The following is a 27554-nucleotide window of genomic DNA, read 5'->3' as shown; positions in this document are numbered from 1 at the left end:
CTACAAAGCACAAACACAGAGATTTAAACAGTGTGTTCTGGGGAGGGCTGTGGAGCAGACAGGTCTGTAATAGCAGCTGGGCACAGCAGCAACAAGGGCCACAAAGATAAAACAGGAGTAGTCAGAATCTGAGCTTTATTCAGCAACATGCGCTCACCATGATGCCGTCATTTTTCCTTCTGAGCAAAGTGCAATCTAATGGGTTACCCTCTCACTTCACAGGGGGCAGTGCCGGAATGCCTGGGGTTTGAGCTCTCCAAAGCACAGGCCTTCCAAAAACCAGGGAAGTGATTAAAAAAGCGGTTATGAGGCGATTCTAGGATCTGGGCAGAGGTTCTCTATAGGCACTAGATAGCGGTGCGTGAGTGGGGCTGGGGCGGGCTCCGTAAGGAAGAAGAGACCCTGCTACCCAACGTGTCTGCTGGACATGGCTAGAACGTGCCTCGGAGAAGGTGGAGGAGAGTGCAACCCCGAAAGGGGCCTGCACTCTTGGGAGGGGAGAAAGCCGGCAACAGCAAAGGCAGTGCAGAGACAGAGGGGTGAAGACCAGGGACGGGAGAGGGGATGGGTTAGGGTGGAACCGCATCCTGGAGGTAGGCAGGGGTCTCCTCGAAGACTGAGGACTAGGCCGGGACCAGGACAGCAGGGAAGTGTGAGGGAAGAACCCCTTCCTTTGGCAGCTCCCAATTCTTTTCTGTCAAAGATGGCCAAATTCCACATTGCCCTTCCCCCCTCCGCGCCTTTTCCACCGTGTTGCTCCCCGGTGCTGCAGGAGGCGGTGGGGAGGTCCGGTGAATGTGAACGTGAAAATAAAGGTGTAAGAAGAGTCCCTCCCTGGCCGCACCTCCCACCCCGCCGGCCCTTTGGGAGGTTCTTTTAGTTGAGAAGAGGGGGGCTCTGCCGCTTTAAGGTGGGGAGTAGGCGTCACCTCTGGCCGGGTGACGAACTGGGGAGGGGACCTGGAGGGCGTGTCCATGCAAAGCAGGAGGTGGTGCTGACGGTGGGCGGTTCCATAGTAAAATATTGGAGGGAGGGGCGGGGTCGAGGAGGCGAGGCTACTTGGTGGGCGGGGCTCGGGGGCGGTGCCTCTCCGGGAAGGCTGGGGAGGGGGAGGACGAAGCGGCCGGGTTGGTACCATTTACGCGCGTTCGGGAGGGGGACAAGTGACATTCCCTTGGAGGGGGGCGGGCCCTTCCCGGCGGCTGGGCCCTGCGCTGAGGTGGGGAGGGGCAGTTCCCTCTTCCCCCGCCGGGCGGGACGTCGGAGCAGCGGGGGAGGGGGCACTGTTCCGCTCGCGTCCGAGGCGGGGCCGGCGGTACCTTTCGTGGCGCGGTGCGGCTGGGGGAGGGCCGAGGGGAGGGGGAAGGGGCGGTACTGGGAGGGGGGTGCCGGAAAGGGGGAGGCGCCGGCGGACAATGGAGCCTATGTGTGCCTGCGGGAGTGGGCCGGCGCCGCCGCCGCCGCTGCCGCCGCCGGGGGGAGACGCTGCGCCGCCGCTGCCGCTGGCCCCGGCCCCGGCCCCCCGGGGCTGAAAGCCGCCCCGGACCGAAGCCCCCTCCCCTACACCGCTCCTCCTGTCCCCTCCCCCACTCCTGCCTCGGGGTAAGTGGCACCTCAGGGGGAGGGGGAGGGGAAGGACCCGAGCCGGGGGTAGGGGGGGTCGGGTCCGCGTCCGCGTGTTTTGAGCGGGTTTGAGGGCAAGGATAGCCAAAGCCGCGGAGGGTTAGGGGCTGGGGTGAGGGGAGAAAAGGGGTGGGGGTGGAGGTTGTGAATTTAAGAGTTAAGTCTAGAGAGACCTGTGGGGGGAGGTTGGGGGGGCATCCTCTGCCCACCAGCGGTGGGGAGAGACTGAGGCGTCTCTCAGCTTTTTAGATGTTGTGTCCCAGGCGGTGCTTGGAGAGACTAAACGAGGACATGGGACAGTCCCAGGGTCCTGGGATGAAGGGACATCGTAGGGACGAGATGGAGAGCTGAATTCGAGTTGAGTTTGGTGGGGTCTGTTAGACCCAGAAGATGGATAGACAGGTAAAGGGGAGTTTGCAGGCCAGTGACTTGTTGGAGGGTGGGGGAACCCGAAGCTAAGAGGAATGTTCCTGTAGTAAAGGGCTCCAGCAGGTGAGTTGGTGATGTCTAGGTCACTGAGTCATTGTGGGGGTCGTGGACACACCAGTGATTTCCAGAATGGAGCTGTAGTCCTTGACCTTTGAAAGTTGCAAAGACTATTAAAGATGTCACTGGTTGGTGTTGGACCAGCCTGGTGAAATGGAGATATTCTATGGAAATAAACAGCAGACTTGGTTATTATGTTCAGAGGGAAGGGCCAGAGGCCTATAATAGTGTTTCTGGGGGCCTTCTGTGAAGGCTCCCAAGCCTGAAGGAGGAGGCCTGAAACCTGTCTTCCAAGGCCCTACCTGCCATAGAGAAGAGTGACTTGGAGCCTAGACTGCAGCCCAGTTGGAGACTGATAAACTTACTAGACAAAGTAGAGAAATGGACGTAACTTTGTGTCAGTAGTGAGAGACTAAGGTGGGGTAGAATTGGTGCAAAGTTAAACTTTCCTTAGGGCAAACATATTCAGATCCCTGGGCAGTAACTATACAGGGAAAATGAATGAGTGGCTATGTAAAGAGTTACGTTTTGATCAGTGGTGTGTAGTGGAGTGTTTGTTAGCATTTAATGTGTTCAAGAACTAACTGTTCATTCTTGGGTCAGAGATTTGGACTCTTGTCCACTGCGCTGGAAGTGATGAATCAGAATTAGCAGGTAGGAAGGATAAGTAGTTGTGAGTAAGGGTTAGGGGGTGCAGATGGGTATTGGTAGGTAAGACCCCTATGTAGGTTAACTTTTCACTCTTCATGGAGATTGTACAACATGATTGTTCTGTTGATTTTGGTTTTTGATTGGATGCTCGTGATTTATAAAAAGGAGTTAATGTTAAGTGTGAAAAACATTACCATCCTAAGTACAGATTTGAGAAGGATCTTGCTAACTGTTGAAAAAGACCCAGTCTATAAAAAACAGAAATGGGTTAATAAATGGAGCAGTTAGTTAGATGGCATAAGGATGCTTTGGAAAGTAAGGATTCCATTAATTGGTGTTTTGGGTAAAGAGGAAATTTAAGGCAAAGTTGACATAGAGATGATCTTTCATAGTTTTAGCATCTAGGATCTGATTGTATTGAATCATTAGGATATTATTTTGTAATAACAGTGTTGAATGTAAGATGATAATAGTTCCTAAACATGTGGTAGATGATAAAGAGGTCATTGAGTAAAAGATGAAGAAACAATTTCCATACTGTTCTCTTCTTATAAGGCAAGTTTTATGTAGTAACTTGGCTGTTGAGCTAAGGATTCCTGACCTGGATTCCTACATGACTAGCGTAAGTGAAAAAGCACTTACGTACATTGGAATTTATTCTATGGGATACTTTTCCCATAGCCTTCAGAAGTGTCTGGTCCTGTGAATCAAAAGAAAATGTTCTCTGGCTTGTGGGGGGTGGGGGAAGTACAGAGGTTTCACAAGCATTGTAATCAACTAAATATTTGATGATGGTGATTTGGTTGAGCCTTGAACTTGGTATCAGAACGCTGGCCTTCCCATTGACTTATATGTGACTTCAAACAAATCTCTCATATTTATTCTCCAGTTTTCCCTTTTATAAAGCGGGGTTACCACTGCCCTCATCACTCATAATGCATTGTGGCACCAAACAAGTTAATGATTATCTGCAAAGTGCCTTGGACACATCTGGGAATGAAAGTTTGTGTAGACCAACTTTTTCCTCACTTCTGAAAAATTGCTATCTCAGGACCAGACCAAATTCAGCTTCTGAAACATGCCTGGTGCTTGATCAGGAAACAAAAAGGAGTACCTTCTACCTATGTATCTGCCTTGTTCTATTGTCTGGGTTTGGGTTTTACGTGAGTTTTGAAAGGTGATACCTCTTCCTCATTTGGTGGTAAGACAGGAATAGTGATGACAGTTGTGGAAATGTAAGCAACAGTCCCCGTGGGAGAGTGGAACTATACATGCTGGGAGTGCTAACCTAAGCTGATGCTGACCCTAAATTTGTGTGACCTTGGACGTGTTGCTTGTCTTCCTGGTGGTTTGCTTACGTGCTAAGTTGCTTCCGTTGTGTTTGACTTTTTGCGACCTCATGGACTGTAGCCCGCCAGGCTCCTCTCTCCATGAGATTCTCCAAGCAGAAATACTGGAGTGGGTTGCCATGCCCTCCTCCAGGGATTGTCCCCACCCAGGGATTGAACCGGTATCTCTTATCTCTCCTGCATTGGCAGGCAGGTTCTTTACCACTAGCACCACCTGGGAAATCTAGTGGTTTAATTTTCTTCATCTATGAAGTACTGCTGGTGGAATGACTTGTCTGTCTGCCTTGGTAACTATGTTGGGGTCTATAGAAACTTTATTTGCTCTGGATCAGAAGTTCTTAATCTTCTGCGCCGCATGTTTTCCTTTGGCAATTTAATGAAGCATAGGACCCCTTCTGAGAATCGTGGGTTTTTTTAATGTATAAAGTATATAAAATTACAAATGACACAGAAACAGTTATCAAAATGTAGAAACAGTTATCAAAATGTTAAAACAGTTGTGATACAATAGTTTATATGTTTATAGCTCATTAAATAACAAAATGTAGCTGCAGATACTATAGTTTTGAAGTAGTGATGAGTATAAATAGTATGTTGTGAGATCTGCCATAACGGTAATGTGATATGAAGTGTCTTGTGGTTACTCTTGGTGACATAGTCACAGAATAGCTAATACTACTGTGGGTTGTTACCTGCATTCATTGTTGAAGGTGGTGCTAACTTTTACTTGGAGGTTAGTGAGTATGAAGATCAAAATATTCTCCAGCCAAGTTCACAGCTGCCTCTCCTCCTCTTTCTACAGACTGCTTAGGAGGTCGTGGATCCCTGGATAAGAGCTCCTGCTATAGACCAGCTGATTTTTGAAAGGTCAATTATCTTATGGCCACTCGCCTTATAAGCCTCAATGTCTTCACAATGCTAAGAACAAGGGCATAGAGAAGATATGAAATAAAAGTCTATTTTGCAACCTGTGATAACTGTTCTTGGTTGAGGAGAAAGTTAAAGCCAATGACTAGAATGAGGCTTTTGTGTCTGATGGATTTTGCTTTTCTAGACTTCCCAGTGTTCAGTGGGATAGATGTGGGCTAGAGTGCTCTAGCTACTTGCATTTTGAGTTTTAGTGGTTTTGCCTGCCTTCCCCATTTTTGACCTAATTTTTTTCTTATTATTCTTTCTTCCAGATATTGTTTTGGTCACGGAGCCTTGGGGAATTGTGGTTTTCTTTGCTGTTGGTGTGATGGGGTATGAACTTTTTTCCATTCTTCTCATTCCTGTAGGACTGAATGTGGGACTAGCTGGTGTCACTCCACTTTGACCTAAAAATTCCTTTCTGTTTGGGATCGCTGTGTCCCAATGTTAGAAGAGAGAGCAAGTTGGACATCTTGAAAGGTAAAGAGCCTGGTTGTGAACATGTAACTTCTGTTATTCAGTCAGTGTATTTTCGATTTTGTTTCTGCTTCCATAGGGTCTCTTGTAAGTTAAAACTATATTTGTTCATTATTGTAGCAGATCCCAAGGCAGTGGTCATCAAGTTAAATGCAAGTCATAGCTGTAAGTGCAATTACCTTATACTTTTCTGTGAACAGGGACTTCTGCAGTAACGTATTTCCTAGGAAAGGCAGATGGTGAGAAGTTGAACAAGTATTTATCATGTCATCATTGCTATGTGGGGATGCGAAACAGAAGTAGCAGTACACAAGCCCCCCGCTCATCATACACGGATCAACTAGCATTTATTGAGTTTCTTCTTTTGGGTGCTGAGATGATGACCCTTTCCTCAGGAGGTTCCCTGGCTGTACATAACAAGGATACAGTTCTCAAAGTGTTTTAAAAGTGTCATGACTATAATGCTCTGGGGCCATGGAGGACATTCCTGGGGATGGTTTGGAATCAAAGTTTCACAAAGAAGGGACATTTGTGCTAAAGTTTTACTTTGGGTAGCCATTATTCTAAAGGCTGATAGATGACGTTCATTTTTTATTAGTTACATTTTATCAGAACCCTTGAGCTTGATACAAATTTATTTGCTTGCTTAAAGTTTGTTAGCTTGAAGGACATTAGATGAGTTTTTACCCTTTGAGTATGAAAACATATCTTAGCGTTTTGTTAGGACCAGGGTTTTCTACATAAGACTATAGTATAGTGTTCTTTTCTCCACATATTTGGGAAAGATTGGTTCTTCCTATTGTGTACTTTTCTGAGAAGGAAGCCTTTTAGTAGCTGGTATGCCAGAACTTAAGAATGAGCTCGGAATGGAATCCCAGGGCCTTCTAGTTCCACATTCTAAGTTTGATACTATGCCTTTTATGGCGTAGTGGTCATAGCATAGAAATGAAATTTGTTAAACATGACATACTTGTAATAAACTTGACTTCTTAGAGCAGGAGAGTGGGAAAGGATCATTGGAAAAGTTGAAATTGGAATTGTAGAGGTGATTCTGAGCTAAGTTAGACCAAGTTGTGGATTTATTGACAGTTTCATGGCAACCTTATAGAATCTCCTTTTAAAGATTCCTAAGAAATTTGGCCTTAGGACAGTCTGGAACTTGGTTTTTCCCTGCCATTTCAAAACTATAAATTCTGGGTGAAGAGGGAGGCTCAGCATTATCATTGTAGTTTACAAGGACTAATGTTAGAAATAGTTCTGCCTGCTGAGTTACTTAGTGTTTTACCAATTTACCTAGCTCAACTTGGTATAGCATTTTACACACAGTAGGCTCTCAAGCAAAGGAGATCTTGTGGCCCTGTCGTTCAGTCATATGTTCTCCCAAAAGTGTGTGAAAATAAATTTTCTTGCTGAATGCTTGCCATGTAAAGTTACAGTTGAGAGTAGGGAGGAACTGTGAATGGTATGTGCTTTGTGAATTCAAAAGTGTGTCTGGAATTTTGTCTCTTTCACCTTTACAGTCAGCTCTCAATTCTCTGTACTAATTAGGAATGGGAAGAAGCAAAAATGTGAGGATTTTTTTCCCTACTAAATATTCAGAAAAGTAGACAAATCGATTTTCTTTGCCCTTAATATTTTTCCAGTCTCTGAAAAGAAAATGTACAGTTTGGAAGGAGGGAAAGTTACAAGGGGCTTGAGGTATCTGCAGGTTGGATGATATACCCTGAAATAATTGGAAGTTGATGCTGTTTACATGGGAGATGACAACTTCCTCTTAAACTAATACTCTGTAGATAGGAAACTGGGTCTTCAAATAGTAACTAAGTGGCACTGATGATTTTGTTTTCCTTCCTTAGAAACTCTTCTTTCCTTTATCCTCATCCAGGTGAGGGTCACCTCTGAGACAGGGGTTCCTGGACTCCCCAAGCTCCCCACCTCCAGGATGAGCACTGCCTTATCGTGACCCTTGGGGTTTTGGTGAGTAGCCTGATGGATGGATGGGGGCCCTAGAAAGCAGGCCTGGCTTAGGAGATGATCTTGGGGAAAAGCTTCAACTTTTATTCAACAAATACTTTTTGAGCAAATGGCATGTATCTGATACTATAGCAAGTACTAGGAATACAAGGATGAATAAATCAGCCTTGATCCTTTACAGATCCTCCTACCTTCATGGAGCCTAGCATGACAGATGAATGTTAATGCAAATGACCACATAATTATACAACAGGAGAAATGTTTGAAGGAAAAACATAGGATGCTATGAAAAGAATGTAATGGAGCATTTCATCTAGATTAGTGGCTTTACAGTATCCTCTATCTCTGAAGAAGAAACAGTGAAACTGAGATTTTCTTTACTCAGCAAAAATATTCAAACTTGACATGGGAAGGTTAGGGGTGAGGGAGAGAGGTGTCAAGAATGACTCTAAATTTCTGGCATGAGCGGCTGGGTGGATGAAGTTGCCATTTACTAAAATGTAGAAAGCTGAAGGGGAAATACGTTGGGGAGGGAGACTATATAGGGATGAAGAATTCATCTTTGACCTTGTTAGGTTTCAGACTTCTAGTGGGATGCCAAGTTGGCAGTTGTGTATACAGGTCAGCAGAGCAGAAGCTGAGCTGGATGGAAATTCGGGAGTTCTTGGCATGGAAAGAACTTACAGAATGAGAAGAGAATAGGATCTGGGGTAGAGCTGTGAGGAACTTGAAATTGTAGAGATTGGGTAGAGAAGGGGTCAGCAAAGGAAGCAGATGAAGAGTGACTTAAGAGGAAGGAGGAAGACTGGAAAAGTGTGGTATTATAGAAGCCAAGAGAGAGGAGTTTCAAGGAGTGCTCAACTGGCATAGTCTATGAGATGGAGTACGATGAGGTTAGAAAAGCAGTCAGTGGTGACTTTAACAAAAGTCATGGTTTTTGTTATCTGTGGGTAGAAGTTGGTTTAAGATGTTAAAGGGTGAATGGCAGGTAAGGAAATGAAGACTGTGTCTTGTGAACTCTGTAAGGAAACTTGCCAGTTTTGTTTTGCTTTATCATTATTATTTCATCTGGAAGGTGGAATAACATGTCTGAAAGCTGATTGGAAATATCCAGGTGATGCAGGACATAGAAGGGTGGTCATGGAAGAGAGTGAGTACTCAGTCAGCTGAAAGGGATGGGGCTAGACCACCTGTGGTAGCACTAACCTTTGGGGGAAAAGTGGGCTTTTTTTTTTTTTGATTGCAATAATAGAGAAAAAAGAGGGGATAGGCAATGATAAAAAGAGGTTTGAAGATTTGATGGTAAGGAGTCCTGCCTGGTGACTTCTCTTCTCCCTGTTAAGTCCTGGGCAAGGCCATGCGCTGGGAGAGGAAGATGATGGTTGGCAGTGGTGAAGGTCTGAAATGCCATTGGGCAGGACAGGTGAGTGAGCTTGCTAGAGGATGGTAGAAGTCATGGTACTAGTTTACATAAATGCGTATGTTGTGCTACCAAGCATTTTCTATGTGCTGGCTTACCTTGTCCACCAAGTCCATGCTTTTCATGAAGTACTGCAGTGATGAAGAGCACAGCCTGAGTGTCTGGCTGACCTCCAGCTCCACCACTTAATTAGGGTGTGACCAACTTACTTGGGCAAATATGTACTGTTCCAAGAGCCTCAGTTTCCTCGTCTCTGAAACAGGGATAGGATATATGTATATGTGTAACTGATTCACTTGGCTGTCTACTTGAATCTAACACAGCATAGTGAATCAACTATACTGCAAAAAAAAAAATAAAAAAGAAAAAGTAATAAAATAAAACAGGGATAGTAATGGGACCTGCCTTCTACAGTTGTTATGAATGAGTTAATATGTATGGAGAGTGCTTATAAGAGTACCTGATGTGCAGTTAGTAAATATTTTAAGTATTATTTATAGAGAAAAGAGAGAAACATTCTATAAGCAGATCTTAGAGTTAGAAGATTTAGTTATATTGGGGAAATACCTCTCTCTGGCTAAAATTAACCATTCAGAGGAAGATCTTCCCTTTTTTCAGTCCTGAAAGGTAAACAGTTGAGCACTAACCTGAACACGCAGGAGCTGAAAGAATTACATTTTATTCTTTAGGGTTATCTGATGAGATACTTGGCAGATTTCTTGCTCAGTTGTTTTTGGGGTCAGATAGGCTAAAACTAGGGTGACCTATTTCAACAGCTCCTCTGGATTAAGGGTTAAAACAGCTGGGTTTTATTCCCATCTCTAGTGAGCCCGTGCACTTGTTTGAACCTTCTGTGCTCTTTCTCCATCATAAAGTAGTGGCAAGGAGGTGGCTTAGAGGAAAGAGCAGGTCAGGGAGCACTGATTGGAAACCTGGGAGAAGGCATTCATGCCCGTGTGCTCCGTCCATTCATCTATAAAATGCCATTGATCACGGTATAGTGAGTTTAAAAAACTGAATGTGGAAATACTTTGAAAATAAGTATTTTTTGTTCACATGATTATTATTTAGAAATAATCTTTGCTACCAGCTCATCAGAAATGCCTGGCAGACCTAGTTGATTTGGTACTTTTAATGTTCAGAGTTTCTTTAGAAGGAGTGTAACACAAGTGCCAGGCGTTTCTGCTATGTAACTCACCTAGGGTCTAACCACATGCTTAGTACATTATATTGAGTATTATAGAAAAACCAAAGAAATTTAAAACAAGAATCTTGTCTTCAAAGAGCATAGTCTTCATAGGGAGGTAAATCATACACATGGGACTATTCAGTTTGACACATGATTGGAGTGCTCCTATGTGTGATACAGACAGAAAGTATCAAAAGGGACTATATTGGTGGTAACTTCTTTTCTTTTCCTGAGGTAAATGTTTTCTGTTGGCTTTGTCCATGGAAGATTCATTGACTACTTCTGTTTTACCAGTGATTGCTGATGTTTAGGGAGAGGTACAGTATGGTTTATGATCATATATTATGTTGAGCTTCAGAGCAATAATCAGTTTTAGAATCTAAACTGGCGGCAGGGAGCTAAAGGTGGTAGGGAATAAACACACAACCCTAAATATAATTGAGACTCAAATGTTTTTAGGATGCTTTTTCCTAAGATCAGTGTAGAAATATTCTATAACATTTTACTCTAGTTTTTTTCCCTGCCTTCTTCATTTAAAAGAAAAAAATGTGATTGTGTATACTCAGAAAATCCATAAATTCCTCTCATGGTCTCAGGTAAAATAGCTGGGACTATTTCTAAATGAGGAAATAGACATTTAATACTTGACAACAATCATACTCATTGCTGAGTCTTAGAATATAAGGGTTTCTCCCAGTTTTAGTCCAGTTCTTGAACCTCTTGTAGTGTATGTAACACCGAAGCGACTTCTAACTCCTTTTGATTCTTTAGGCTTTAATCCTGCATCTAATATTCTCCTTCAGTCCTATACCTCATCAGTAAAGATAGCAGGAGGGAGGGAGGTGAGGGGACCATGGTTACCAAAAAAAATCACATTGGAAACTGCCCTGGAAGGAGCAGTGAATGGAAGTGTATCTTGGTTTTCTCTGAACCAGTTTAGGTTTCTCTAAATAAAGGGCTTTCTCATTTGTTCTCTTACTAGGTTGGGGAATATTTTTTTGACCTTTATGCTTCAAATTAGCCTTGCAAATTGGCTCAAAAAATAACTTAGTCTTCAAAGATGTTCTTTCACCTCCGCATTATGGATCATTCCCTTGCTTACCCATGCCTACAGCTCCTGTCATTAAGCAGTGAGAACACAGGACACATACTCAGCATAATTTAATAGAAAGATCATAGAAATCAGGGGGCAGAACTGATTGTATTTGGTATTGGCTCAATAGTTGATTTCAGAAGTACCTCCTTTAATGTCTTCCCCACCCTGAGGCCCTGAGAATATAAACAGAGAGTAATTTGTTTCATGGTTTGAAATTGGGATGGGTTTGTTACATTTCAGTGCCATCAGAGGTGAAGCACCAGATAGTTGCTATGGATTTGGAGTACCCAGTGGTTTCAGAGCATTGTTTGGAAGAAAGAAAAACCCAAGTTTTTGAGGGTTTTGTATTTGGAAGTAGAGAAATGTAAGGGAGAATACACAGCTAAAGATAAAAATGTTTTTCTCATCTGCTTACAAACGCCTGGTATATGATGCTTGGGTGGGAGGCTTGTATGCCTGGCAGAAAGTCTTAGTCACTCTTCCGCTGCTTTAGCACTAGAGCCTTTTGGCCAGAATATGAACATCGCCCTTTCCTTTCACCCTGAGGGAAGCTGAGGAACCATCTGCCTCTGTACTGTCGAGGTGGGGCTTTAGCCTTGGTCCTGCTACAAGGGTGTTGGATGTCTCTGCTTCTCTTCCCAGTGTGCCCTGGAGATGCGAGATTTTCCTTTGGCAGCCGGAGGCACACACCCAGAGAATGCTGGAGCCGCAAGGGGACAGGACCCACTTCCACAGCGGAGAAAAACAAAGAGGAAAAAGGCGTGCAGGCAGCCAGCGCTAAGGGACGCACCCAGCACGCAGTGGGCCCCTGCCACTGCCCCCAGCAGCTGTTTCTGCTGCAGCCCGAGAGGAACTCGGTGAGCCCGTCCCTGTTTGTGGCTGCAAGCTCAGGATTTCAATCAATGCATTCCAGTAACCCTAAAGTGAGGAACTCTCCGTCAGGAAACACACAGAGGTGAGGCCTAGGGCCTGGCCCAGCTGCCCCTTGGGACATCATAGTGGACCCTGAACACTAACTGGTGGAACAGTGTGTTGAATCATGAGACCCAAATGGGAAAAGCAAAAGACTCAAGTAAACAGTGATAGAATAGTGAGTCAGAGTTTAGGTTAGCGTTCTCCTCTTACTCATTTGTCCATCCTTACCTGACTGCTCCTCATTATAGCCCCTCTCCTCAACAAAACATTAAAAATCATCCAGTACAATGTGCTAAACTTGCCAAATGAGGAAACTGAGACCTGGAATGTTGAGGAGGCCTAAGGTTCTGGAACTAAAACACCAGCCCCTGACCCCCACTGTGAAGCTTTTTCCTCTGTTCTGCAAAAGTGATATCTTAAAAGAATTTCTTCCTCCTCCCCTGGAGGCAGTGGTTAGTGTGTCTGCTCTGGTGTGATACTTCTTATTTGGTGATTAGTGTCCTGGAGGGTTTCCCCAGACTGCCAGTCACCAGCGGGTTTCCTCACTCTCTCCCAGACCTGCTCGTATTTTCCAGCAGGGAAGTCAGTCTCTTGTTACAGCTGTTCCTTGTTCATCAGCTGAGGGGTGGGTAGTATTTTGATCTTAACGATGTCTGTTTGTTTACTCTGAGCTAGTCTTAGTGTGAGAGTCATTTCTCTATGTACATAGAAACCGTTGTCCTTTATTGACAGAAGCCCTAGCGATGGGTCCCCATGTGACTCTAGGGTTCCTGAGATGAGGCAGGCCACTCTGCCCAAATCCTCCTCTCTGTTGATAGCTCTGAGATGAGAATGGGGAGAAGAGAACAAGCAAGCGGCTTAAGTGAAAGGTGGGGTGGTTACTTTAGCTGTCCAGGTCTCCCTGACCTGTGATAGAAATCAGACCTCTTTGATTTGTGCTGCCCAGTCTTGTCCGGTGTCTGATCTCCCTTTGTTATTTGTCTCTTCTAGTAGCCCTAAGTCAAAGCAGGAGGTGATGGTCCGTCCCCCTACAGTGATGTCCCCATCTGGAAACCCCCAGCTGGATTCCAAATTCTCCAATCAGGGTAAACAGGGGGGCTCAGCCAGCCAATCCCAGCCATCCCCCTGTGACTCCAAGAGTGGGGGCCATACCCCTAAAGCACTCCCTGGCCCAGGTGGGAGCATGGGGCTGAAGAATGGGGCTGGAAATGGTGCCAAGGGCAAGGGGAAAAGGGAGCGAAGTATTTCCGCCGACTCCTTTGATCAGAGAGATCCTGGGACTCCAAACGATGACTCTGACATGAAAGGTATGTCTATAAGATCTTTGAGACTCAGAGGGAAGTAGGTATTCCTGAGGGAGGGCCTCTGACATGGATGGATGCCGGAGAGCCTAATAGTAGCCAGGTGGGGAGAGTAGGAATTGGATCCAGGAGTTCTCGGAGTTGCAGATTGAACTCCTTCTGGTCATTTTCCTACGAACTGAAGAATAGTTTGGAACGACCTTGTTGAGTTCTTGCCCTTGAGGATGCAAGTGTTTGAGAATGTTGCACGACTCTAACCATGTACTTATGGATGTTTCTGGTCTCCGTGCTTTTGTGTACTTGAGTGTCAAGCCAGTAGCTCCAGTTTATCTATGCCAGAGCCCACACTGGAGCAGTTTTTCTGACAACTCTTCCTCTTCTCCATGAAATTAGTCCTTCAAGACTTGGGTTGCATGCGTTCTGGCTGCCATTTTGCCAGTTGTAGGTACAAGAGGCTGTCCTGGCACAAGTCCAGATTTGTCCCAGCCAGTTTCACCATGGCGGGAATGAGGGGCTCCATGTGGTAGAGATCCAGTAGGTACCACAGTGGAGTGAGCCCAGAAGGGCATGGGACCCATGGCTATGCTCTAGGCTTTCCCTCACTTAGTGTAAAATAAAACATCTTAACTGTAGGCCAGAATGTGAAACTAACATTCAGGGAGTGGAACGGTGACTCCCCAACCCAAATTTGAAATGAGTACCTCTGTAATTGTTCCCCTGTCTTTCCTTTCTTCTTCAGGTTGTTTGTGGGAGGCCTGTTTTGAGCACCAGCACTATGCTGGGTGCTGGGGGTGCTATGGTCAGCAAAACTGAAACAGTTGCTATCCTCAAGGGTTTAAATGCACCTAGATAGCAGATCATTTAAAAAATTACAATGAAATTTGATAAACACTGAAGTAAGGGAAGTTAGGGGGCTATGGGTGTAACTAGCAGGGACATCCAGCCCAGGAGGTTCCAAAAAAGGTTTCCAGGAAGTAGGGACATTTATGCTAATATCTAAACCCTGGTGCTCAAATGGTAAAGAATCTGCCTGCAGTGCAGGAGACCTGGGTTCAATCCCTGGGTCGGGAATATCCCCTGGAGAAGAGAATGGCTACCCACTCCAGTATTCTTGCCTGGAGAATTCCAGTGACAGAGGAGCCTGGCAGGCTGCAGTCCATGGGGTCACAAAGAGTTGGATACAACTGAGCAACTAACACCTGCACACTTTTCAGAGAATGTGTAGTAGAGCAGTAAGGATGTGGGAAAGAGTGCTTTGTACTTAGTCATTTAAATGGGAGAAGTGTATTTGTATTTTTATGAATAGAGGAATTTCCTCTTAACAAGATACTTCCTCCTTGAAATTTTCAAGGTGTTTGCATTATGATGCTATAAATGCTGGCAGAAAAAAGAAAGCTTTATACTTTCTATAACATTAATCTTTTTATTTTTTTAGAATGTAATTCTGCTGACCACATAAAGTCCCAGGATTCCCAGCACACACCACACTCGATGACCCCATCAAATGCTACAGTCCCTAGGTCTTCCACCCCCTCCCATGGCCAGACTACTGCCCCAGAGCCCACACCTGCTCAGAAGACTCCTGCCAAAGTGGTGTATGTGTTTTCTACTGAGATGGCTAATAAGTAAGTTAATGGCTGTGTCTTGATGCTGGTGTGGCTTGCGTGTTTGGGTGTCTAAATTTTTATTCCCTTTGAAGAGACCTTTTTTTTGCCCACTTGTTTTATTACTGAAGGTTAACACTACAGAAAACAGTAAAATAAAATATAAAACCCCCACTCCCCTACTCCCAGAGGCAACCATTGGTGGTAGTTCCTTTGCTTTCCTTCCAGAGAAACTTTTTAGGCTTATACAGATACACATATATATACTTTTTTAAACGGGAAAAGGGTCGATGGCACAGCACACACTGTTCTGCAACTCAATATTCTTTTTAAAATGGCATAATAAGTAATACATGTCCATTTTAGAATAATTAGAAAATGTAAATAAAAAGTCTCAAGAATTTACAGAGGTAACTGTTATGAACGTTTCTAGTAGACAGATGCATCACTGGATATTTGTTTATTTAAAATGTGAATATACACTATATAGTTTTCTGACTGTTTTCATCTAACATTTTTAAAATTAAGATATAGAGTGAATCTTGGCAACCTTAAATTATGATAAGGTGTGAGAATTCATTTTTCCCTTCTTGGGTTGGGATTTTGAACTAGGATTCTCTATAAAACACCTACCAGAGTGGACGGGTTTAAAGGAAAAAACCCTGGGGTTGTTTAATGCCTCTTTTGAGATTTGCTAATGGCTATTTTTAAATTTCAGAAGAGTTACAGTAAATGACAGACAAGTAATGAAAACCTTTTTATCTTGATTTCTTCTCACTGGGCATTGCCGGTGGTTCTTTATACTTCTTCCTCTCTCATACCAGTTCGGTCTGGGGTTAAAATGCTTTAGAATTTCAGTTAGTGAAATAGAAACAAGTCCTAGTGTGTGCCTCTCTTCTCTCTTTGTAGGGCTGCAGAAGCTGTATTGAAGGGCCAGGTTGAAACTATTGTCTCTTTCCACATCCAGAACATCTCTAACAGCAAGACAGAGAGAAGCACAGCCCCTCTGGTATGTCATCTTACAAGTGGAATAATGGTTTAAAGGTTATAAGGTGACTCTAAATGTGGGAGATGATTAATTCACTGATAATCTTTTTTTCCTTCTTCCAGTTTTATTGAGATGTAGTTGGTGGACAGCACTGTATAAGTTAAAGTATACAGCCAACTGTACTGTATACTTTAACTCACATACATTACAAAATGATTATCATCATCTTATATACATACAAAATTTAAGACAAAAAATTTTTTTTGTCTTGTAATGAGAACTCTTAGGTGTACTTTCTTAATTTTTATGTAGAACATACAGCAGCATTAATTATATTTATTGTGTTATACATTACATTCCTGCTGCTGCTGCTGCTAAGTCGCTTCAGTCACGTCCGACTCTGTGCAACCCCATGGACTGCAGCCTACCAGGCTTCTCCGTCCATGGGATTCTCCAGGCAAGAACACTGGAGTGGGTTGCCATTTCCTTCTCCAATGCATGAAAGTGGAAAGTGAAAGTGAAGTCGCTCAGTCGACCCCATGGACTGCAGCCTACCAGGCTCCTCCATCCATGGGATTTTCCAGGCAAGAGTACTGGAGTGGGGTGCCATTGCCTTCTCCGTCATTACATTCCTAGTACCTACTTATCCTACAACTAGAAGTTTATACCTTATTGCTGCCCTCCTCCAATTCCCTCTCCCCCAGTCCCCCCACTTTTGGTTATCACAAATCTAATCTGTTTTTCTTTGAGTTTGTTTGTGACGTTTAACTGACCTATACTGTGTTAGTTTGTGGTGTGCAACATAGTGAAATGATATTTCTATACATTTCAAAGTGATCACCATAAGTCTAGTCACCATGTATCACTGTACAAAGATATCACACAGTTATTGACTATATCCCCCACACTGTACATTTCACACCTATTACTCATTTATTTTGTAACTGAAAGATTGTACTCATAACTTCCATCACCTGTTTATGTCCTCCTCCAATGGCCCCCCTCCTCTTTAAATGACCTGTTTTTTCTCTAAATCTGTGACTCTGTTCCTGTTTAGTTATGTTTAATCATTTGCTTTGTTTTTTTTAGATTCCACATGTTTGTCTTTCTCTGATTTATTTCACTTAGCACAATACCCTCTAGGTCCATCCATGTTTTTGAAAATGGCAAGGTTTCATTCTTTTTTAATGGCTAAGTACTACTCCATTTTGTGTGTGTGTGTGTACACCATATAGTCTTTATTCATCTATTAATGGGCACTTAGGTTGCTTCCATATCTTGGCTATTGTAAATAATGCTGCAGTGAACAACAAGTGTACAGATATCTTTTCTAATTGGTGTTTTTGTTTTCTTTGGATAAAGAGCCAGGAGTGAAATTGCTGGATTATATGTTAGTTGTATTTGTAATTCTTTGTGGAATCTCCACACTGTTTTCCATAGTGCCTACCCTGGTATTCATCCCCACCAACAATCCATGAGGGTTCAGTAGGGAGATAGTCTTGGTATCAGCTACATTTTGAGCATTTAACCTAGTTGTGTAGTTTTAGGCACATCACTCTGGCCTTTTCTGGTAGCATGCTGATATATTGATGAATTACTAGAAGAGAAGAGGTGCAAAATAAAAAGGAGACATACGGCTGTCTTAGGATTTCCTTAATGTGGCCCTCTCTGGGAAATTCTGAATTCAGACCCTGCATATACAGCAGAATTAAAAAAAAGAACAGGCACTCTTGAGTTACTTAAAGAACAGAGAAAAAACAACAGTTAAGGGTGGTCACTGGTTTCCTATAGACTGTGACAGAAGAAACAGTTTACTACCGCCCTACACGACTGGAGTACATGCTGATAATTCCATAATGAGAGTCTCAGTGACTTTCAGAATGATTCTTATTTATTTCAGAGAGAACCATTGAATGTTTTTAATTGCTTGATATTTTCAAAATTACAGTTAATGTTTGTTTCCTCTCTGGAACTTAAGCACCTGCTGTAAACTACATTAGAACATGCGTGCAGTGGTTGTTTAACATACATAGTGTCTCAAATTGAACCAAACGGTGTTCCTTGTGTCTCAGATTGTCAAGGCATTGCACCCAGTGGTGTGAGGACACTAGAGGTTCAAGACACAATCCCTGCTTTCAGGAAGCATGAAATATAAAACTGGGATGAGTCTTAAACATGGGAAAAGTTAAATGAGGTGACAATTCAGTATAGAATAGATGACATTTTGTCCATGTTGTATGAGAACTTAGGCTGCCTTCCTGTGACATAGCAGGGCTTGGGCTTTCCTAGACCAAGCAAAGGAATTTCATGTCTCTCTGTATCTCCACTAAAGGGTAGAAGAAGTGTATATGTAATATTTTAAGTGTATATATTTTTAATTTATACTTTAGAAGTATTTATATTTTATATTGTTCTGGAATATATAGGGCACAATTGCAGCTCAAACCAGTGTTTTATTGACTTAATGACAGATCTTCATACAGTTTTTACCTCCACCTCCTCTAGTACTAAAATGAAATCAGAAGAGGAGTTAAGGAGGGTATTGGGAATAGTCCAGTCACCATTGCTCCAAATCTAAAATAAAAAGAGTGGTACTAAACCATTTCTTCCGTCACAGTCACCCTTCTAGGAAATGAGTATCCACCCTTAACGCACAAACACAGCCTGGCCAACAAAACCAAACGTAAACTGGCTCTGGAGAGAAAATTAAGGTGACCTCCAGACTCCAGTTAAATAGTCAGAGACACCGAGGACACTGTGACGTCCAGAGTCATCTAGGTTCAGCCAGTCCGCCCCACCTCACTCTGGGTCTGCAGGCATAGATGCATGGAGAATAGCAGCAAGTGGAGCATTTATGTACATGTCCACAGAATGTGAGCTGTTCACATCCCTGTTCACATCAGGGATACATGTAATGATTTCTGTACAAATATGTACCTTGAGAAACATTCCAGAGAGTAGGTGGGGATGTAAGTAAGAGCCTTAGGGGTTTGGAAATACAGACTGGATTAAGTGAACAGGTAGAAGGAAGTGAACATCAAAAAGGGATCCTGCTGCTCTCGAGATCCCTTGATGGAGGGGTAGGCTGGGCCCTTCTATTCTTCAGTACTGCCCTTCTCTAGTACCCGAACCTCCAGCAGGGCCAAGGCATAGATGCAGAACATTTTATATCCCTCTTCCAAACACTGACAACATCCATGTCACCTCTTACAGGCGAGCCTACCTTTATCCAGGACTTAAATGTGGTATTGGTACTTAATAAATAATAAGACACTCATCCAGCCTGTAGAAAGGGCCATGTGCTGTCTCTTGGAAAGAACAGATCAAGAGACACCACAAGCTAGCCTCAGATTTCTTCACAGATGTTTCTTGCCTACAGATTATCTTACTGCAGTTAATGTGCAAGTTCTTATCAAATATTGAATCAGTGATCACAAACTGAAAACAGAAATCGGAGATGTCAGGCCCCTTGGAAACTAAAGGAGAGGAGTGCTTCACTAGTCACCGTGCCAGGGGAGACGGTGAAGTGGAGCAGCCTCACCTGCCGCCTCTGGCTGGTGGAGTACTGAGCTGGAAGTGACAGGGACTTTCTTTTCAGTTGAAAACGTCAGACTCTTTGATTGACAGTGAGAAGTCTACATACCCATTTATACTTTCAGAGAAAGAAAAAGGTGTTAGGTACAGCCTCCCACATACCAAGAAACTAATCTCTCCCTGAATCAAAAACACGTAGTAGACATGTGATATCAAACCTGTTCCTCGAAATAGATACTCAGATGTATTCACTCCAGCAGAGTGGCTTTCCCTTGGCATGCTTATAAAGTTATTGAAACCTAATCTTCAGCTTGGGAAAGAGGATACCGTTTGACAGTAAAATGTGAGGGAAGAAATCAAAATGTCTTCATGTCCATGGGGTTTGTACATGAGCAGTTTCTATACCAAGTGTCAGTGTAGATTTATGTGGCTGGGACCAGTCCTTTATAACATATCATGCTCTTTTCATTGCCCTTCTGTTCAATTTACCAATGATTTTTAAAATCTCGTTTATCTTCAGAACACACAGATATCTGCCCTTCGAAATGATCCGAAACCTCTCCCACAACAGCCCCCAGCTCCAGCCAACCAGGACCAGAATTCTTCCCAGAACACCAGGCTGCAGCCAACTCCCCCCATTCCGGCACCAGCACCCAAGCCTGCCGCCCCACCGCGTCCCCTGGACCGGGACAGTCCTGGGGTAGAAAACAAACTGATCCCTTCTGTCGGCAGCCCTGCCGGCTCCACTCCACTGCCCCCAGACAGCACCGGGCCAAACTCAACGCCCAACAACCGAGCCGTGACCCCTGTCTCCCAGGGGAGCAATAGCTCTTCAGCAGATCCCAAAGCCCCCCCGCCTCCGCCGGTGTCCAGTGGAGAGCCCCCCACACTGGGGGAGAACCCTGATGGACTATCTCAGGAGCAGCTGGAGCACCGGGAGCGCTCCTTACAAACGCTCAGAGATATCCAGCGAATGCTTTTCCCCGATGAGAAGGAATTCCCAGGAGGACAGAGTGGGGGACCCCAGCAGAACACTGGGGTATTAGATGGACCTCAGAAAAAACCAGAAGGGCCTATACAGGCCATGATGGTTCAATCCCAAAGCCTAGGTAAGGGACCTGGGCCCCGGACAGACGTGGGGGCTCCATTTGGCCCTCAAGGACACAGAGATGTGCCCTTTTCTCCAGATGAAATGGTTCCACCCTCCATGAACTCCCAGTCTGGGCCCATCGGACCCGACCACCTGGATCACATGACCCCTGAGCAGATAGCGTGGCTGAAATTGCAGCAGGAGTTCTACGAAGAGAAGAGGAGGAAGCAGGAGCAAGTGGTCGTGCAGCAGTGCTCCCTCCAGGACATGATGGTCCATCAGCACGGGCCTCGGGGAGTGGTCCGAGGGCCCCCCCCTCCGTACCAGATGACCCCTGGTGAGGCCTGGGGGCCTGGGGGCTCAGAGCCCTTTGCCGATGGGATCAACATGCCCCATTCTCTGCCCCCGAGAGCCATGGCTCCCCACCCCAACATGCCAGGGAGCCAAATGCGCCTCCCTGGATTTGCAGGAATGATGAATTCTGAGATGGAGGGGCCCAATGTCCCCAACCCGGCATCGCGACCAGGTCTTTCTGCAGTCAGCTGGCCAGACGATGTGCCAAAAATCCCAGACGGTCGAAACTTCCCGCCTGGCCAGGGCGTCTTCAGTGGTCCTGGCCGAGGGGAGCGCTTCCCAAACCCCCAAGGATTGTCTGAAGAGATGTTTCAACAGCAGCTGGCAGAGAAGCAGCTGGGATTGCCCCCGGGGATGAGCGTGGAAGGCATCAGGCCTGGAATGGAGATGAACAGGATGATCCCAGGCTCCCAGCGCCATGTGGAGCCAGGGAATAATCCCATCTTCCCGCGAATACCAGTGGAGGGCCCACTGAGCCCTTCCAGGGGTGACTTTCCAAAAGGAATGCCCCCGCAGCTGGGCCCTGGCCGGGAACTCGAGTTTGGGATGGTTCCCAGTGGGATGAAGGGAGATGTCAGTTTAAATGTCAGCATGGGATCCAACTCTCAGATGATACCTCAGAAGATGAGAGAGGCTGGGGCGGGGCCCGAGGAGATGCTGAAGCTCCGTGCAGGTGGCGCGGACATGCTGCCTGCTCAGCAGAAGATGGTGCCCTTGCCGTTCGGCGAGCACCCGCAGCAAGAGTATGGCATGGGCCCCAGGCCGTTCCTCCCCATGTCTCAGGGTCCAGGCAGCAACAGTGGCTTGCGGAATCTCAGAGAACCCATGGGGCCCGACCAAAGGACTAACAGCCGGCTCAGTCATATGCCACCACTACCTCTCAACCCTTCCAGTAACCCCACTAGCCTCAACACAGCTCCTCCTGTTCAGCGCGGCCTGGGGCGGAAGCCCGTGGATATATCTGTGGCAGGCAGCCAGGTGCATTCCCCAGGCATCAACCCTCTGAAATCTCCCACGATGCGCCAAGTCCAGTCACCAATGCTGGGCTCACCCTCGGGGAACCTCAAGTCCCCCCAGACTCCATCGCAGCTGGCAGGCATGCTGGCGGGCCCAGCTGCCGCTGCTTCCATTAAGTCCCCGCCCGTCTTGGGGTCTGCTGCTGCTTCGCCTGTTCACCTCAAGTCTCCATCACTTCCTGCCCCATCACCTGGATGGACCTCGTCTCCAAAACCTCCTCTTCAGAGTCCTGGGATCCCTCCAAACCACAAAGCGCCCCTCACCATGGCCTCCCCAGCCATGCTGGCAAGTGTAGAGTCAGGTCAGTATGTTCTCATCCTCACAGTTGCACCTATAGCCAGAGATTGTGAAAGCCTGGTTTACATACTTTAAGAAAACTGGTGTCCTGATTATGCAGCCAGAGGAGGGGGCTTTTGCCAAGATGGATGTATTTGTGGCAAGGTGCAGAGTTGGTACTCCCATGGGGTTATGCTCAAGTGTCCAATCCTGGTGAAGATTCATGGGCTTTAGTGCAAAATATGTTTATGGGATAGGACTGGGAGGAGAATGGGAAATGCATATCATTTCACTGAACGATTTACATTTTCACAGGGAACTCAAATGTCTTAACAAATGTGTTAAGATTAAAGGATAAATGTGTTTCCTTTAAACACCAGCCCCACTTACTTCAGAGGTCTGTCTTTGTGTTAAGAGAGTGAGTGTCATCCCAAGCAAAGAGGGGAGACTGCTGAGAGACTTGAGTGGTTCTCGTAAATATGTGTCAACCATTGAAACAGTTTCTGAAACCTTCTCCATGTTAGACTGCTATTCTCACAGATCAGCTGCAATTTATTAGTATTTACTTCCTGGGGGAAGTTCTCACTGATGATGGTGGTTTTGTGAACAGGACCGGAGGCGGTCAGTAGATGAGCACTGAGGTGTAAATACTAGGTCTGTGCTGTCTCCACTTGAGAAAGACTAGAATCAGAATGAGGTAGGAGATTTATCCTACCAGGTTAAAGTGTGCCTCTCCACTGGGTAGCAGTTCTCTACAAAGCAGTCCAGCAGAGTGGCCCCCTCAGACCTTTTGAGTGCAGACATCTTGGTGGAGGAAATCAGTCAGGAGCATGTGTAGGATACTCTGGTCAGTACCTGAGGTGGGATGGCTCATCTGGCTTCCAAGCACACTTAACGCCAGAGGCAAATTCTGAATTGTGGTTGGCAAGGGTAAGAGATCCACTTATTTCCCATTGTTTTCAGTGAAGGAGTTTGTGAGGCGTGGTTTTCCCAAGTTTGAGCTAATATTCTCACACATCCTTGGTGCGTTGTCCTGCCATCTGCTGAGCTGTCACCTCCATCGTATGCTGCCATCTCCCTCTGCACACACACGGAGCTTGACTAGAAGACTGATGATTCATGTCCTGGGTCTAATAACACTGTCCCATTCATCTGTCTCATTCCCTGTTAGTTCAGAATCACAGGCCCAAGAACCTTCAGGAGAATCTAATTCCCTGCCCTGTTTTATTTTGCCTTCTCTTAGGTGGCCCCCCACCTCCTACAGCCAGCCAGTCTGCCTCTGTGAGTATCCCGGGAAGTCTTCCCTCTAGTACACCTTACACCATGCCTCCAGAGCCGACCCTTTCCCAGAACCCACTGTCTATTATGATGTCTCGAATGTCCAAGTTTGCAATGCCCAGTTCTACCCCGTTATACCACGACGCCATCAAGACCGTGGCCAGCTCAGATGATGACTCCCCTCCAGCTCGTTCTCCCAACTTGCCATCAATGAATAATATGCCAGGTAAGAAATCAGGAAGATAGGATATGGCCCTATTGCTGTTGACAAAAGAAAAACGTCTTGAGGTGTTTTCTTGATATCTGTAGACCTCAATAAGCTGGATGTTCAGCAGATTGAAAAAGTATATCATCTGAGTTAGTTTCAGTAAAACTAAATGTCTTGCCTAGAGGAAGAGAATAACACTTTTTTGGATTAGCTTATTCTGTGTTTGTGGATAAGAAAGCAAATTTCTTTAGAGTTCTTGTCATTTTCTTACAGAAGTTCTGATGCTTCTGTGTACCTTGATGTGCTTATTTTTAGGTGGCTCCTCCTGGAGCGAGACTGAAAGCAGTATCTTTTTAATATGCTGATAGGAATGTCTTGAGTCCTCAACTATTTTCCTGAAAGGGCAGCCTCAAACCACAAGCAGCCACAGGATTTCAGACAATGGAGAAAACCTCTGTTTCCTAGAGAAGCACTTTCTTTAGGCCTAAAGAGAAAATAAAAATTCCTCCCTTCTTTCCTCATTCTGTTCTCCTTCACTCCTACACCTCCCATCTCCCCAAATCTCACTAACGGGAAATGATGTGGGAGGGCAAAGGTGGTCAACAAAGAGACCATAATAACTTCAGCCATGGGTTTCTGGTTCCAGTTCCATTCTGATTGTTAAGAATGCTTTTTATCATCAGTCAGGTGAGGGCATGCTCCGTGGATGGCACAAGCATCATTCTTACCATACTCGGTGGTTAACTTCATGGAGAGACCAAATATTTAAATGTCCCAGAGGCCATGGTAGAACCTGTGTGTTTTCCATTAAAAGTTAGCTTTTCTTCACCATTTTATATAATCTAGAGTTTTAAATGCTCTCCCTGTAAGGCAGTGTGAAAGGGTGATGCCACTTTATCAATTGAAAAAGGCCTGTTTGGTTTCCTCGTCGCTGTTACTTCTGATTCTTGGACTTGTAGGACTGATGAATCCTCTTTCTCCAAAAAGGACCGTACTGCAGGTCATCTAGGCAAATTGTTTTCTTCCCAATTCAATACCTCCGATGAAGAAGACTGTACTCATTTGTGTATTAACTTGTAACTTTTCACTCAGGAGACTTTCTTTCTAGGTGTCTTCTATATACATATATGTCATCCAGTTTAAAGCTCAGCAATAAATACATTGTCTTGTGGAGCTGTTGGTTTGTGTGCCCCCAAATGTATTGTAATCTTCCTGAGGGTAGATTGTGCATTGTGCATTTTCTCAGCTCAGTCCCATGCACATTTGATGCATAGTAACTTTTTTTGTTAATTTGATTTATAATAGTTTTTCTGAGTTACTTTTGGTGAAATTGATTCCTTTGATATCTTTATTTTTCTAGGAATGGGCATTAATACACAGAATCCTCGAATTTCAGGTCCAAACCCCGTGGTTCCAATGCCAACCCTCAGCCCAATGGGAATGACCCAGCCACTTTCTCACTCCAATCAGATGCCCTCTCCGAACGCCATGGGACCCAACATACCTCCTCATGGAGTCCCTATGGGGCCTGGTTTGATGTCACACAATCCTATCATGGGGCATGGGTCCCAGGAGCCTCCAATGGTACCTCAAGGACGCATGGGTTTTCCCCAGGGTTTCCCTCCAGTTCAGTCTCCTCCACAGCAGGTTCCGTTTCCTCACAATGGCCCCAGTGGGGGGCAGGGCAACTTCCCAGGAGGGATGGGTTTCCCAGGAGAAGGGCCTCTTGGCCGCCCCAGCAACCTGCCCCAAAGTTCAGCAGATGCAGCACTTTGCAAGCCTGGAGGCCCGGGGGGTCCTGACTCCTTCGCTGTCCTGGGAAACAGCATGCCTTCAGTGTTTACAGACCCAGATCTACAGGAGGTCATCCGACCTGGAGCCACCGGAATACCTGAGTTTGACCTGTCTCGCATTATCCCATCTGAGAAGCCTAGCCAGACACTGCAATATTTCCCTCGAGGGGAAGTCCCAGGCCGTAAACAGCCCCAGGGTCCCGGACCTGGGTTTTCGCACATGCAGGGGATGATGGGCGAACAAGCCCCCAGAATGGGACTAGCATTACCTGGCATGGGAGGTCCAGGGCCCGTGGGAACTCCAGACATCCCTCTTGGTACAGCTCCATCCATGCCAGGCCACAACCCTATGAGACCACCAGCCTTTCTCCAGCAAGGCATGATGGGACCTCACCATCGGATGATGTCACCAGCACAATCTACAATGCCCGGCCAGCCCACCCTGATGAGCAATCCCGCTGCTGCCGTGGGCATGATTCCTGGCAAGGATCGGGGGCCTGCTGGGCTCTACACTCACCCTGGGCCTGTGGGCTCTCCAGGCATGATGATGTCCATGCAAGGCATGATGGGACCCCAACAGAACATCATGATCCCCCCACAGATGAGGCCCCGGGGCATGGCTGCTGACGTGGGCATGGGTGGATTCAGCCAAGGACCTGGCAACCCAGGAAACATGATGTTTTAAGCTGCTAAGACTGGATGTGCCCATCCTTGTTGAGATGAGATTCCAGGTCCTGAGAGCTGCTATGAGGGCGTTCCAGGAGCACTGTTGGTCATGCAATAGGAGAACAGAGACCCAAGGGCTGCTTTGGGGGCGGGGGGAACTCGAGAATGTATGGATTTATCTGAAAACAAATTATTCATTTAATCAACAGGTGTGTTTTTTTTAAGATTTATTTTTTAAAAATTATTTTTGTGGACTTGGGTATCCCGTGATGGCACCTCCTTTGGGGAATCTGTAGCCGTGCTTTGAGAATCGCCATGGGTCACGTGTCGCACCGTTCTCTGTATGTTTACGTCCTTTGGACTTGGCTTCTCCCAGGATTCTTTTCTGGTTTTGTTTTTGCTTGGGGCTTTATTTTTTTGTGTACTGTACTATATTGTAAAAGGGATTTTAGCAGAGACTTTAGTCTTTGGGACAAGAGGAGAACAGGAATGCTGGGCTGTTTACTTTAGGTGGAGAATCCATCTTCAGACCTTTGGACTATTTTCTTTCAACTCCAGTGTATAGAAAAACCAAACTACAACCTCAGAGCAGAGTATTAATGAAAAGCACAAAAAAAGGAACTAAGTTCAGCGAGGGGTGGGGGGAGGGGGAGATTTTTCTTTTTAAAAATAATGACGCTTAGGACATTGGTTTTTCAGTTTAAGTGCTCTCAGCACTGTCTGCCTCTCCCAGTCTACAGACCCACCTGCACATTTTTCTCTTGTTTTCCCTCCCCTCTCCTTCCCCGTCTCTTGGTTGAGTGAGTTTCCCCCTGTTGTGTCCCTCACTGGTGAGCCCCTGCTTCCCTCCTCTCTTTCCCTTTGGCAGCTGCAATACACGGTGATACTTTGGGGAAATAAATCTAAGCAAGCCTCACCTTCCATGCCGAGCATCGTCCCGGCTCCAGGAGGGAAAGGTCTGTCTTTGGGATGCTCGACTGTCTTTGCCCTTCGTCTTCTTCCCCATCCTACCCTTCCCTGCCCACCTTATTTTCTGTTCTCCTTTTATTAGGAATTCCCAAGTGAATTTTATTAATGTGGGAGTGGAACAGATGCTAAAAGCTATTCAGGATTTTGTTTTTCTGTTTTTAATTTTGTGGTTCCTTCCCTTTCCTCCCCCTCCCATGCGTAAAACGTTCTGTGTAACCTCCATTAAATTTGGTACAAAACCACTCACCAGAGCTGTGGTGTCAGAAAAATAAAATATATTGTTTCTTACAAAATTGGATTGCCTTTTTTTTGTGTGCATTTGGATTCCTGTTTGTTTGCTGAGTATTAGGCATAGTGGTTGCCATTGACCCAGAAACGTAGCGCCGT

At 45.4% G+C, this 27554-nt stretch overlaps 2 protein-coding genes across 9 annotated transcripts in view; both read left to right on the top strand.

The window, feature by feature from the left end:
* LOC132344846 (uncharacterized) overlaps positions 1 to 12035 on the top strand; it is an 80597-nt gene extending 68562 nt beyond the window's left edge. The window contains exons 1-4 of one of the 6 annotated variants that reach the window (XM_059885003.1): positions 1415 to 1602; positions 5387 to 5498; positions 7381 to 7472; positions 11817 to 12035. In XM_059885003.1, coding sequence (XP_059740986.1) covers positions 11829 to 12035 — 207 coding nt within the window. In that variant the 5' untranslated portion in view covers positions 1415 to 1602; positions 5387 to 5498; positions 7381 to 7472; positions 11817 to 11828. Of the gene's footprint in view, positions 1 to 1414; positions 1603 to 5290; positions 5352 to 5386; positions 5499 to 7380; positions 7473 to 11816 lie in introns of those variants that run through there. The other 5 variants (XM_059885006.1, XM_059885002.1, XM_059885004.1 and 2 more) reach the window with 5 other exon arrangements.
* BCL9 (BCL9 transcription coactivator) overlaps positions 1 to 27460 on the top strand; it is a 96022-nt gene extending 68562 nt beyond the window's left edge. Inside the window, exons 2-10 of one of the 3 annotated variants that reach the window (XM_024989978.2) lie at positions 5387 to 5498; positions 7381 to 7472; positions 11817 to 12129; positions 13080 to 13396; positions 14826 to 15015; positions 15904 to 16003; positions 20037 to 22278; positions 23497 to 23757; positions 25100 to 27460. In XM_024989978.2, the coding sequence (XP_024845746.1) occupies positions 12077 to 12129; positions 13080 to 13396; positions 14826 to 15015; positions 15904 to 16003; positions 20037 to 22278; positions 23497 to 23757; positions 25100 to 26217 (4281 nt within the window). In that variant the 5' untranslated portion in view covers positions 5387 to 5498; positions 7381 to 7472; positions 11817 to 12076 and the 3' untranslated portion in view covers positions 26218 to 27460. Of the gene's footprint in view, positions 1 to 5386; positions 5499 to 7380; positions 7473 to 11816; positions 12130 to 13079; positions 13397 to 14825; positions 15016 to 15903; positions 16004 to 20036; positions 22279 to 23496; positions 23758 to 25099 lie in introns of those variants that run through there. The other 2 variants (XM_024989988.2, XM_024989987.2) reach the window with 2 other exon arrangements.
* The last annotated feature ends 94 nt before the right edge of the window (positions 27461 to 27554 follow it).

This window comes from Bos taurus, chromosome 3 (genome assembly GCF_002263795.3).
Source record: "Bos taurus isolate L1 Dominette 01449 registration number 42190680 breed Hereford chromosome 3, ARS-UCD2.0, whole genome shotgun sequence".
NCBI lineage: Eukaryota > Metazoa > Chordata > Mammalia > Artiodactyla > Bovidae > Bos > Bos taurus.
The sequence above is the reverse complement of the archived record's forward strand: the minus strand, read 5'-3'. Positions and strand labels throughout refer to the sequence as shown.